This window comes from Camellia sinensis, chromosome 14 (genome assembly GCF_055761805.1).
Source record: "Camellia sinensis isolate YWXY chromosome 14, ASM5576180v1, whole genome shotgun sequence".
Lineage (NCBI taxonomy): Eukaryota > Viridiplantae > Streptophyta > Magnoliopsida > Ericales > Theaceae > Camellia > Camellia sinensis.
In genome coordinates this window covers 8,714,030-8,727,500 of record NC_138974.1, presented here as the reverse complement: position 1 = coordinate 8,727,500, position 13,471 = coordinate 8,714,030, and the positions used below count along the sequence as shown (strand labels likewise).

At 38.0% G+C, this 13,471-nt stretch overlaps 2 protein-coding genes and 1 long non-coding RNA gene across 16 annotated transcripts in view; 2 read left to right on the top strand and 1 right to left on the bottom strand.

Moving 5' to 3' along the window:
* LOC145807693 (protein EMSY-LIKE 3-like) overlaps positions 1 to 9,560 on the top strand; it is a 28,789-nt gene extending 19,229 nt beyond the window's left edge. For 4 of the 14 annotated variants that reach the window (XM_082906342.1, XM_082906338.1, XM_082906345.1 and 1 more), the window contains 4 exons: positions 8,116 to 8,361; positions 8,456 to 8,524; positions 8,600 to 8,663; positions 9,127 to 9,560. In XM_082906342.1, coding sequence (XP_082762468.1) covers positions 8,116 to 8,361; positions 8,456 to 8,524; positions 8,600 to 8,663; positions 9,127 to 9,299 — 552 coding nt within the window. In that variant the 3' untranslated portion in view covers positions 9,300 to 9,560. Of the gene's footprint in view, positions 1 to 8,115; positions 8,362 to 8,455; positions 8,525 to 8,599; positions 8,664 to 9,123 lie in introns of all 14 variants that reach the window. The other 10 variants (XM_082906344.1, XM_082906336.1, XM_082906341.1 and 7 more) reach the window with 3 other exon arrangements.
* Positions 1,777 to 2,718, top strand: LOC114309639 (uncharacterized). Its single transcript, XM_082906822.1, has 2 exons — positions 1,777 to 1,796; positions 2,007 to 2,718. Exons 1-2 carry the CDS (start codon positions 1,777 to 1,779, stop codon positions 2,701 to 2,703), a joined length of 717 nt encoding a protein of 238 aa, XP_082762948.1. The 3' UTR covers positions 2,704 to 2,718.
* Positions 9,561 to 10,816: 1,256 nt separating the features above from the next.
* LOC145807694 (uncharacterized) lies at positions 10,817 to 12,229 on the bottom strand. The gene is made up of 2 exons (XR_014350999.1): positions 11,914 to 12,229; positions 10,817 to 11,159 (listed from the first exon to the last, which is right to left on the bottom strand). It is a non-coding gene; the product is annotated as an uncharacterized LOC145807694 (long non-coding RNA).
* Positions 12,230 to 13,471: the final 1,242 nt, after the last annotated feature.

Genomic DNA, 13,471 nt, shown 5'->3' with positions numbered 1-13,471 from the left:
ATAAAAGAGGATAGGAGACACTGTATGGTCGTGTCAGACCATTGGGGAAGACACTGGATGGTGGTGTCATAACGTTGTAGAGGACACTGTATGGTGGTGTCATAACGTTGTAGAGGACACTGTATGGTGGTGTCATAACGTTGTAGAGGACACTGTATGGGGGTGTCATAACGTTGTAGATGACACTGTATGGTGGTGTCATAACGTTGTAGAGGACATTGTATGGCGGTGTCAGACCGATGTAGAAGACAGTTTATGGGGTCATGTCGGACCGTTGTAGCAGACAATGTTGTGACAGTTGTTGTGACAGTTTACGGAGTCTTGCTGGACCCTTGTAGAAACTAACCGGAATCAATGTCGGGACAGTTTACAGAGTCTTGTCGGACCCATAAAGGAGCTAACCGGAATCAATGTCGGGACAGTTTACAGAGTCTTGTCGGACCCTTAAAAAGTCGCACCCTCAAAAGGTGTGCCCAATCTTTCAAAAGGCGTGCCATCAAAAGGCGTGCCCAATCCATAAAAAGGCGTGCCAGATATGATGGCGAGGCACGTGAGGGCCTTGGCTGGCGCGCCCGTTTGTCGTCAAGTGGCGCGCGATACGCGTGGCTGCCTTGGCTATTTAACCAAGGTTGATGCTGAGGCTGAGGCAGACAAAAAACTTCTGAAAATCCTCTGAAAAAACTCTCTTCCTTTGCTGAGAGAGAACTCTGTAATACTCTGTAACCAACCCGTCTCTGAAACACTCAGCAACATGGCCTCTTCTTCCCGTCCAGCTACCCAGAACATGGCCTCCTCTTCCCGTGGTCTGCTCACGCTCTTTCCAGAACTGAACGAGTCCACAAGAGAAATAACTGGTGCGGTGGCCAGTGAACCTCAACCAAACACCTCTGGTTTTGCTCCGTTGAACTTTTCGATGCGGTCGGTGGAGCAAAAAATGGCGGTGCAAACTGATATTGAGGCCAATCAGTATACTCTGAAGTCATGTGTGGAAACCATGACTGCGGTTACAAATTTGTCGAACCGGCTGCAGAGTAGGACAAATGAGGTGCAGCAGTTAAACCCCCAACTGGCTCTGCTCCAACGCATGTATAAGGATGCGCGAGCAGAGATAAGTGTGCTGAAGGCGGAAAATAAGGAGCTGAAGCGGAAGGCCACCGTGATGTTCCGTTTTGGAGGTCCGCCATATGCTGCAGTGGAGGAGTATGGGGGAGTGAACGTGCTCGGCGGCGTGGAAAACACGGAGGCAGCACTGTCAAGGACTCCCCAGGACGGAGGCAAAAAGAAGAGACCGGCGGCAGAGTAGAGAAGGGATGTCAGTGTGTGGCCGTCTGCAGAAAAGAAAACAAAGCCGGTGTTGTGTTTTTTTTTTTTTTTTTTTTTTTTTTTGTGTTTGTGTAAAATTGTGATCGGGGTTGATCCCTGAGATGAATAAAATATGGTTTGGTGTGCAAAGCTATAGGGTATGAATGGAATTGGAAAAAATTAAAAATAATGTGAAAGAAAAATAAAGAAAGAAATAAGAAAAATATATTTGAAATCAAAAATGAAAGATGAGGAAAATAAGGAAAGTGGTTTGGAGAAAATAAATAAAAATAATGGAGTGTGAAATCAAACGGTTTATTTATTTATTTATGTTTTTTTTTTTTTTTTTTTTTTTTGTAAAAAAAGTTTTGGGCGGTGGATGCAAAGTGAGGAGAGAGAGTGGGTGTAAAGTGATGTAAAGAAAAAATAAAGAAATAAAAAAAGAAAAGTAAAAACAAAGGTATCATAAAGTGCATGTGGGACGGTGGTGTGCTGTCTGTCATCTCCTTCTGTGTATGATGGTTGTGGGTGGAGAAGGTTTATATAATATGAGCAAACAGCTTTTGCAGGTGCCTCCATTAGTGGTTTCTCCCAAGCCATCATGATAGCCTTGCGATTGGAGTCCATTAGCTTATCCACACTAAAAGTAATTCTATCTTCCAAGTAGTCACCATCAGTATCATCACTTAGGTTTGATCTGCTAGCAATTGTTCCAAGGATCAACTCAGCCTGTATCCCGGCATTGAGAAGGACGTCGAAGGCTTCTTGGTGGCCTATATCCATGGCGAAGTCGCCAGCGGAGAGGTTGGAAGAAGAGGAGGCACTTCACCGCAACGGCGTGGCCATCGAAGTAAGAGACGTCAGCGCCGGAGAGAGAGAGAGAGAGCGAGAGAGAGCAGAGAGCTGGGTTGTGGAAACTCTCAGTTGTGTGAACAACTGTACAGCGATGGAATTACTGAAATGACATGCATTGATTTGTCTGCGGTCGCAGTGGAGAAGATGCAGAAACGGTTACTATCCAAGGGATACAATGAAATTAAAGTGCTGGAAGCTGATATGCTAGACCTTCCATTTACCAATGAATGTTTTGACGTGGTTATAGAGAAAGGAACCATGGATGTATTGTTCGTGGACAGTGGCGACCCTTGGAATCCACGATCTGCAACAGTAAACAAGGTAATGGCAATGCTTCAAAGGGTTCATAGGGTTCTTAAACCAAATGGTATTTTCATCTCAATCACCTTTGGCCAGCCGCACTTCAGGCGCCCTTTATTTAATGCTCCAGAATTCACCTGGTCTGTCGAGTGGAATACATTTGGCGATGGATTTCACTATTTCTTCTACATCTTGAAGAAAGGACAGAGAGATGTGAGTTTTTTTTTTTTTTTTTTTTTTTTTTGAAAACAAACTGTGTTGGTCCTCTCTCAAAACCGTGAGAGAGAGAGAGAGAAGAGAATGGCCCTCTCTCTATCACCCGTGGCAGTGCAGGTGGATCGGTGCAGAGGTGGTGGCTGAGAAGATGAAGCAAAGCCGTGGTCAGTGAGAAGGGAAATAGAGCTGTCTGCAGAGAGAGAAATTAGAAAATTTGGGTTTGTCCGGCGGACGGCCAAGGCGAGACTGCCGCCCGCCGGTGAAGCGGAATTTCTAAGTTCTTAACCTCGCTCTGATACCATGTAAGAATATATTGATAGAGATAAATTGTATGTATTATTGATTGATATAATGTTATTGTATTCTGTCTATTACAAATGGTTCCTTATATAGATGTAGGTGTAGTGGATGGTGGTAGTGGTGTAGTGGGTTAGGTTTAGTGGAGTAGGTGAGGTGGTAGTGGTGTAGTGGGTTAGGTTTAGTGGAGTAGGTGAGGTGGTAGTGGTGGTAGGTGATGGTTTTAGTGGAGTAGGTGAGGTGGTAGTGGTGGTAGGTGATGGTAAATTCTAACAAAAAGAATAATCATAATGGGCCAGCCCACACTTTTAAAAGAATGAAAACTGGCCTGCCCAAACTTTATCGCTGTTTGGGCCACAATACTTTATAGTTAGTTGGGCTATCTTTTATATCTTTATATAATTAAACTCCTAATCTAACTAATTTCGGCCTGTCCAAACCAAAATTCTGCAGCAAAATAAAAAAAATAATAATTCAGATTTAGCACCTAAAAAATAGTATAAAAAAAGAAAATAGCATAGTAGGATTAGACCTCTGCTATTTCTTTTAATATTTTTTGCTTTATCCACGTTCTCGTATCTAATTTTTGGGTACATGTTAGCCGAGTCCACGTATCCTTTATTTAGAGATGTTATCTGTCCGATCCCTAGATATACACACCCGCACCCGAGTCCATGTAACATAGTGTGACATAGACTTTAGTGACTTTCTAAACCAACTAGAACAAAAAAAAGAAGATTAGTATAGTATCTTTGACTTCCAAAATCAATTTAAGACCAAATAACAAATATAAATAAAACGCAATTAAATAATTTGACCAACAAGACGATCCATGGGCGACCCTTACAACCTATGGCAGAAAATATAAAATAATCATGAAAGAGGACTTTAATAATACTAGAAATATAATTATATATGATTCCTACTAGTTTCTCTTTGAAATCATGTCAATGTCCAAATATCATCGCTTCTTTGAATTTAACCTTCCTTGAGCTTCTTATATTATGCATTAGACCCCCTTTGACCAACACAGATAAAGATGTTGTCAAAATACATTGTTGAACCCAACCAATCAAAATACGTTGTTGAATCCAATGAAAAAATTCTCTGGGGCATTCAACACTTCTATGATAAAAGGCCATTCGATTCTGTCATCGGCTTTAGACATGTTCACTTTGATGGCCATGAGAGTACCTTTACCCTTTTTCCTCTTCAGTGGGTGCATCAACTCTTGAGTGAGGACCGTATTCTCATTAATGTTCCTGTTAGGCACATAGGCAGCTTGGTTTGGAGCGTTGAGATGTAACTTGGTAATAACTTCATATGCCACATAACACAGCCTAATCATTATGAAGATTTGGGGATCAAAGCAATGAAAATGTGTTGAGGCTCTTAGGAGGTTTTGTTGATGAAAAAATACCTGACCATTGCAACCACCCCACTCCAACAGAATGCCAATGTCTTAAAGAATAGGGTAGACATACCATCAGGCCCTAGAGCTTTGAGGGAAGGGAAAAAAATACAAATTTCTATGATGTGTTTGTGTCGGCTTTGATGTGTATGGTACGGGAATGCTCTTCCATACCTGGACTTTCAATAGTGGGTGAGAAGGGAAATAGTTACTAGATATCCTGAACGATTTTAACAAATCTAACTCTTTTTACTTTGAATTTTGATAGCCTCTTGGTTTGTGGTAAACAGCTCCATGGAAGATTATGGTGATGAGATTTGAAATAGACTTTACCAGTTCCATCTATTTTCTGATGTGTGTTATAGTACCATTATTCCATCTCTTTTCTGATGTGTGTTACAATGGCCTTGTTTGGTGTAGCTGTCAAAACAGATTATAGATTATAGATTATAGCTTAACAAATTATAGATTACAACTTTAATCAGAAACTGTTAATCTGTTTGGTGTAGCTGTTGGATTATAGATTTAAGTTGCTGAGTAGTGTTTGGTAGAGCTTAATTTTAGCTCAACTCAGCTTTTAGATTATTTTGAGCTATTTTGGTTTGTTTGGTAGAGTTTAAAATCACTTTTTGTAGCTTAAATTAAGCTAAAAAAGTGATTTTTGGTTGAGTGGCAGAAGAGGTGCTTTTCGGATTCAGCTTAAGCGGAGAGCTAAAAGTTGAGGGGTAAAATTACTTAAATGCCCCTCGTCAATCTCAACTATTACCAAAAAACCCAACTATATAAACCCCATATTCTCAAACATTGTTCACTTGAGAGAGAGAGAGGAGAGGCGATTTCCGGTAGGAGATTTTCGGCAAACAAACCAGAGCTCTCTCTCTCACGAACTAGAGGCTAGGGCACGATTTGCTCTGTCGCCGCCTCCCGTCACCACAACCATCGATGACATGATCGCGATCTAAAAACCTAACCACGATCGCCATTGCCTGCCTCCTCCTTAGGAATGGCAGCGGGGCGGGGCGGGGCGGGGCGGGGCCGGGGATCACCCTCCCTGTCCCCGATCCCAGACGGTGAAAATTCTCCCGTCCCCGGCCCCGGCCCCGATCCCCGACGGGGAACCTGTCACTACCCCCGCCCCCGTCCCCTAACGGGGATCGGGTTTCCCCGAGCCCGAAGAGTCCCTGGCCAAAAAAAAAAAACTTAAGATCATATATTCAATGACAGATTTAACAACAACAGATTTAATACTTCCAGATCATATATACTTCAGATCATATTTAATACTTCCAGATCTGATATATAATACTTCAGATCATATATTCAATAAAAAAAAAAAAAAAGAGCTTCAGATCATATATAATACTTCAGATCATATATACTTCAGATCATATTTAATACTTCCAGATCTGATATATACTTCAGATCAATAACAAATTTAACAACAGATTTAATACTTTAGATCATATATTCAATAACAAATTCAACACCCCCAGATTCGTCTCTTCAGTGAACTAAACCCAAACAAAATCTGTTTGCTTCACTCCAAGGAATCCTTGCCATGATTAGTAAACAAAATCTGTTTGCTTCACTTCAAGGAATCCTTGGCATGATTCGTCTCTTCAGATCATATATACTTTTTGTTTTGTATTTTCTTTGGTTTGTTTGCTTCACTCCTCAACTCGGATCTTGGCACCGGTGACCAGAACTTCCAGATCTGAAGAACAAAATCAAAAAACAAAGCGAGAGAGAGAGAGAGATAGAGAGAGAGAGAGAGAAACTAGAGAGGAGATACCGTGAAAGAGAGAGAGAGGACATACCGTGAGAGAGAGAGAGGAGCTGCCGCCATTGAGAGAGAGGAGGAGGAGCCGCCGTTGTGATGCCGTGAGGGAGGAGTGACGCCATGAGGGAGAGAGGAGGAGCGGCCGACGCCATCGCCGTGAGCATCGCAGCAGAGAGAGGGAGAGAGAGGCCGAGAGAAAAGAGTGAAAGTGGGAGAGGCTCAAATGAAATGAGTCTTAAAAAGTAACCTAAACATATATATATATATATATATGCGGGATATATATTCGGGGATATATACGGGGATTACTCGGGCTGGGGCCGGAAAATCTATCCCCGTCCCCGGCCCGAAAATGATCGGGGGTTTATTTTTTAATAACATCCCCGGCCCGTGGGGAATTTTTTTCGGGGAAAAACCGTCTCATTCGGGGTCGGGGGCTCGGGTCCCCGTCGGGCCAGTTTCAAATTGCCATCCCTACTCCTCTTTTTCTCTCCAGTGTTGGTTCGTCGCCATCGCGATCTAAACCAAGCTGTCGTTGCGATTTACGTTGTTGTTGGTCTCTCTCTCTCTCTCTGTGCCTCCGTTGTCGTCCCCCATCCCCCATCGCAATCGGCCGTGCGAGGCGATCTCAAACCCTAGCGCCGCCACATCGCTGTTGTGCCTGCCGGAGCTAGGGTTTTCAGTGTTTTTTTTTTCTTTTTCCCTAGAGGTTTTCATTGTTTTTTTAATAAAAAAAAAATAATAATTAAGCATTTTAGCCATTAAGGAAATAAATTTTATATTAATTGATACTAATTAATAATTTTAGTATTAATTGATTCTAATTAAGCCATTAATTGACACTAATTAATTTATAATGAAAAAATGAAATAATTTTATACTAATTGATACTATTAATGAAAATAATGATTTTTGTAATACTAATTATATTAACTTTTATTGATGAAATAATTTTTTTAAAATTAAAACTGAAAAAAATGGCGAAATAATCATTTTTATATCATATAAGGGCAAAAAACACAATTACACAACAAAAAGTTATTTTACAGTTTATCAACCAAACACTATTTTGCTGCTTAAATCCATAATCTCATAGCCATACCAAACATGTTAACAGCTTATGTTCACAGCTATAAGTTATAATCTGTTAAGTTATAATCCATAATCACTTTTTCATAGCTCTACCAAACGGGGCCTTTGTTAAATAAGTTGTGAAATAACTTTTTCAATTAACTTTTATTTTTTGTTACTTACTACTAGTCTACATTTCTCATAAAAAATAATAATAATAATCTATAGCCCATTTGGGTCTTTTTCTATTTTTAAAAAAATAATAATAAAAAAATCTAAGAGTATAACTGTAAATTAATATGTCCATAACAGAAGCTGATAATCAGAAGTAAGGGGTGAGTAGTTTCTCAGAATCAGTTTTTTTGAGTTAAAATAAGTTGTTAGAATCAGAAACTGTTTGAAATAAGTTTAACCAAACAGTCTAAAATAGTTTTCCGAAAGTTAGAAGCTATAAGTTGGCTCAAAAAAGCCCAAATAAACACCCCTAATGCCGTGACAACAATGGATTAAACATTGCTTGGGTTTGCCCAAAGGGTGGTTATTTAAACTACAATTTTAGCTCTAAAATGTTGCAGCTCCTTTCTGTAAGGGATTGTGTTATTGCTTGGGCCATTCCCAAGGATTCTCATTTAAGATTGATTTTGAGGTTATGTGGACTTCTCAGTTTTGAAATTGTTTAATTCTTTCTCTCTCTCTCTCACACTCAGACACTTGGTTGAAAAGGAGTTATTAATTGCATAGATGAAAAATGAACTTTTTTACGAACACGAGAACAATTAAAGGAAACTAGAGCTGCCAGATTTTTCACTCTCTTGTAGTTATGGGACTTGCTTTCAAAACATTGTCCTTGTGCCTTAATTGTATTATTATCTATTGACATTAGATATCACCAGAAGACATCCAGTGGGAAGGTGAAGATCCTGGGATATCTCGTAGAGGTGGCCGCAGTGGACCTGGCCGTGGATTTAAGAAGTCTATGGCCCGTGGTGGAGCTGTTGCTGTTGCTGGAAGAGGTAGAGGGACAGCAAAAGGTCTGCCCAAGAAAGATTTTCCTTTATCACAAAATGGCATTGGAAAGAAGCCTTTGGGTGATATTGAAATACTTCATACCGATACTCTAATTAAGGAGGTATGGATGCAACTTGAAGATTTTGCGTCCCACTGCAAATATAATAACATTGTTTTTTCTTCTCATTCTACTCTGATGTGATTTTCTTCTATAGGTGGAGAAAGTTTTCAGTGCAACCCATCCAGATCCTTTGAAGGTTGAGAAAGCAAAGAATGTGCTTAAAGTAAGAACAATCTAGTATCTGGCAATAAAATTTTCACCTCTTGTAGCAAATTCTGACATTTCCTTTCAAATGCAGGAGCATGAACAAGCCCTTGTTGATGCAATTGCGAGGCTTGAAGATGCTTCTGACGGTGAGAGTGGTAATAAATGACTAAATATACCCATACTATATGACTACATAAAAACTAAACAATGATGCGCTCTCTTCTACTGCATCTTGCATCTCATGTTTCTTTGGATATTTAGATGTAATCTGTTATGGCTCTGTAAATTTTTGTCTAATAAATTATTCATAGTTCTTTCAAAATTTGAGAGAATGAGCTCCCAATGGTTGCCTTGATTATTTGCCCCACCAATTTTTTTTTAATTTTTTGCCACTAACAATGGGTTCAAGAGTGTATGGAATTGTTCACATTTTATGCTTAGAACTTTATGTTCGACATTTTTGGTACGGAATGACAACATCATACAACAATGATAATGTATTCCATTGGTGTTCTCATATCATTTTCCATTTCTAGAACACAAGAAGAGGTTTGCTTTAAGCTCATGAGTATGATAACGAAGCTTTTCTCGTTTATGTTTCTATCCACTTTGAAGCAGATGGAGAGCATCGGTTCTTGCAAGGGCAATCAATGGATGATGAGCAACAGAGAAAACAGCACTATGATCATATTGGAGAAGGTAGAGTAGTTGAAGGTTCAGATGGCAACAAGATGGTCAGAGATGGAAGGCCTGGTTCTGATGATCATCAAGATGATGGTGATGACATTTGATTCTAGTTAGTTTTTAGGGTCAGGCACACCCCCTGTTGTCCTGAGCCGGACTTCTTGTATAAATGACTAGCCAGATGGAATAGAGGTTGGTTTCTGGTTGTAACAGAAATTAGGTTTTGGGTAGAGGTTTTTTTTTTTTTTTTTGTTTTTTTTGTCTTAAACATTGTGTTATTAACATATAGTCAGGCAAAGCTGGAAATATGCTTGTGTAAAATTGTTCAATGAGGAATAATTTCTTTACATATAAAGATTATTTCTATATATTAGTTGCATGTGGGGGTTGCATTATCGTTGATAAAAATAATACAAGAAGACAAATAGATAATTTTTTTTTTGAGAAAATCTCCAACACAAAAATACACTATTCTCCCCCCCCCCCCCCCCCTCCCCTCCCCCCATTCTATCAATCATAAACACATTTGATATGAAATTATGAACCAACAAACAACTTAAATCTTTATTGTCTTAAAATATAACTTCGTGGGTTAGCCGGTTCAAAGGATTTTCCTTCTCTCTAGCACCAATGATGAAGCTAAACTGAAAACAAATCAACTTTCGAGTTTTCCTTGCAAAGTTAATTGAAAAATAACATTAATAATTTGCGTGGGTACAAATATGATTTTATAAAAATGTGAATATCTTGACCAGTAATTTAGGGGTGAGTATCTCAAAGAAAAAATAATAGGTACACTGTTGTCCATAAAATTAACAATGTATTCTCAATGACAAAAAAATAAAATAATAATAATAAAATTAAGTGTTTAAATCTGTTTATTACTTAAGAGTAATATCGTAATAGTGACTTAATGACTCCTGAATAACGTAAATCTAGAATATAAAGAACAATCATTTGTTAAACAAAGAAAACACAAGATATACCACACATGCTTGCAACATGGCGTCGTGCATAAATTAATTTATCAAAATGTGTTGAGGCAGCTCTAGATATGAGACTAATTTTCTTCTAGGAAGTAGATTATCATGAAATAACATTGTTAAAATGTGCAAGTTCACCATTTACACTTCTGAAATTTCTCATACTGGATTTTATTATCATAAAAAAATTGAGGTACGTCAAAATGTGAATACCAAAGAGAATTTTTTCACTCACCCTTGGACATAAACCACCAAGGCACTGCCATTGGATGCACCAGCAAGTGAAGTGATGTCATAATTCTTGTCCCACTGCTGCAAAATCCACTCCTGATGAAGAATTTAGAAATAATAGACTTAAAGAGGCAACGGATAATTTGATTAATGAATTTTTAGAACTCATGGTGAGGACTATAACGCATAACTTGTGCAAGAAAACTTTGGATGTAAAACCTGTCCTTGCATCCATAATAACTACCCACAGATTTCCTGAACAAGCTATGCAGCTAATGTACAAACCATCTTCCTTTCCTTTCTCTGCATGCTGGTCGAGTCTCGAATACATTGCAACACATGTTTATTGACTCCCTACTTGAGTATTCTTTCAGAAATAAATGACAATTCTAATCAAAGGTAGTTTAGCTTGGAAAATTAACCACACTTGCTAAGATAAAATTTCCAAGCCTATGAGAATCCATACATGACAGAGAAAGTGCTTCTTCAAATGGAGAGGAACATGGTTACCCATAATGACTCATGGTTTGACTATTAAAAGCTACGTTAAATTCGTAAGAGATGAAGAAAATTTTCTATAGCAAAAAATTAAAGAAAAGAAAGATGTTTTGCCCAGCTTTACCCCCGTTTCATCGGTGACCTGGAACTATAGATTGAGATCCACCGAGTAGCTGGAGTACCTAATTGAACTTTTTTGCGAGGCTGCGCACCATCTTCCAAATCCACAAGCAAGCTCCTCCTTTTTTGACCCACCTATAATACATGGCATGTTTAACAACAAATATTTAGAAACAAAAACACAAACTTTAGACGATTGCTTAATTGACATAAATCTACAACCAACAACCTTCAAGTCTCCATCTATTCTGATGGGTCGCAGTGACGCACTGGAATTTATGCTGTCTTGAATGAAATAAGCTTTGTGTAATTGGGTTCTTTATCAAAATTCATATTGGTCACCATCTCAAGAAATTGTTGAAAAGGGGGAGGACATAAGGAACAAAGCATTTTTTACAAACAAAGATTCCTTTATTCTCACCCTACAACCCAAGAATATACCATAGTTTGTAGTCAAAACAAAAAATATGAAGTCTGAGAGATAAAAGCATATGGCAGTGCAGGTCCAGCCCCCAGAGGTTACCCCTGTGGTTAGGCTTTTTTTTTTTAAGCTTAACAAGAAACTTATGAGGCAAATTCTATAAAACTAACTCCCCAAAAAAGCCACCCAGAAATTAAGATAAATAGAACTGAGGAATATTTCTTCTATTTTGGAGAATTACTTAAATGGAAGAAAATACTGAGCCTTGTGAAAGTAATTATTGACACTAAAAGATCCACTTATGTTAAAATAAAAGGAAGTACTTTAAGTCTTCTGAAGGTAATTTTTGGCAGCTAAAACTCCTTCAGACATGCTTCATGTTTGATATATGGGTTATTTTTTACGGATTCAATATGTATGACGAAATTATTAATCATCAGGGGCAGTGAGTTTTAGGTAATTAGGTACCTTAAATTTCGAGCTGTTTGATTCTTCAAATATTCAATGATTCATTATGAACTCAAGGAAGGTGATTTGCTGTTAATTTTGTTGGCTGGTAGTTACACCTTATTCATGGTTGAGACACCAACAGAACAAACTTCCAGCGATTCAACGTGCAGGTGTTTTGTTGTGCAGCTGTTTTGTTATTTTGTTTTGATGCGTTACAATCTTGGGACTCATGAAGGCACTGTTGTGTGTACTCTGTTAGGCATGAAAACAACCACAGGTTAGGATATTTGCTTTCACCGTTTGAACATCAAAAGCAGGCCCTTCCTATGGACGCGGCACTTTGTTTTGGGTATTAGGCACGTTTTTATCCAAGTATTGTGCCAATTTGCTTTAATCAATATAGAATGTTACTTAATTTTTAATGGGAAGGTAAAAAATCTTTAATAGTAATAAAAACTAAGCTAAGGACCTAATCCGTCATAATCAGAAATTACAGGTTCAGGAATTAAGGTATAAAAGGAAAAAGTCATTGAATGAAAGCATCCATTTTTGTCCAATTCGAAAATTGGCTTCTACTAATTCTCAATTTTATAATTTTAGTGATTAATTATTCATACAAATCATTTTAAGCCTAAAAACTTTTACTAACCTAACACTAGATAATTTGAATAAAATGAATATCATTTATTCTAGATTAAAAGAATAAAGTCATATTTTTATAAAAAAAAGGTAATTTTTTACTAAAAAGTGGATTTTATCAATTCATGGCTATAAACCCAACTTAAAATAAGTAATATTCATAAAACATAAAAAATGAATAATTTTGCATAGAAAAGTATAGAAACTTGCTTTATTAAAAAAACAATGTAAATAGCAAGTACATACTATAGAGATGGAGAAAAGTTACCCGGATGCCCACTTATGCATCTTTCTTACAGTACATAAATTAAATATGACCTAATATGCAACTAATACATATAAAATGCATCCTACGCTTGATTTAAGGGTTGTAACATGACTTAATGCGCAAAAAGAAAAAAAAAACACGTAAAACAATGCAAACTAATGTACATGATACTTAAATCAGGTCATATGTGTGCTTGTTACATGTTTAAATGGAGCCTAAACATGTTTTTAACAATATAAAGAAAACATGCAAGGAAAGGCAAAAAAAAGTGAATAAAGCTAAGAGACTACATGATGCTTGTAGACTCGACTTTCTACAACCCTTTCGGAGAGGCCCAAATTGGTCCTACAGTTCGGACTCCTGTCACGGTTTTGAATCTAATCTTACAAAGTGTAATGTGAGACTGATAAACACCAAAGAGTCCAATCCGGCAAATCATTTTGAAAAATCAGATTTTGAATCAAATAATGCCAAAACTAGACTGCTTTGCCAGATTACAGAGTCGCCACCTAAATATTTTATTTTTGAAAAATTTAGGAAACCCTGACTCGTGCCAAAGGCCACGTGTCCGTTATCATTAAAGTTGCCTCGGCTCGGGAATTTGGGTACGAGAGGGGAAGATCCTGAAATGAGCACCCCCGCTTGTCCGATCAAAGATCGACCTCTACT

What these genes read in the sequence shown, in the direction of transcription:
- LOC114309639 (XM_082906822.1), top strand. Translation starts at nt 1,777, where the DNA reads ATGTGGGACGGTGGTGTGCT. An exon ending in ATGTGGGACGGTGGTGTGCT is followed by an intron (nt 1,797 to 2,006) that starts GTCTGTCATCTC and finishes TTGATCTGCTAG; the next exon opens with CAATTGTTCCAAGGATCAAC.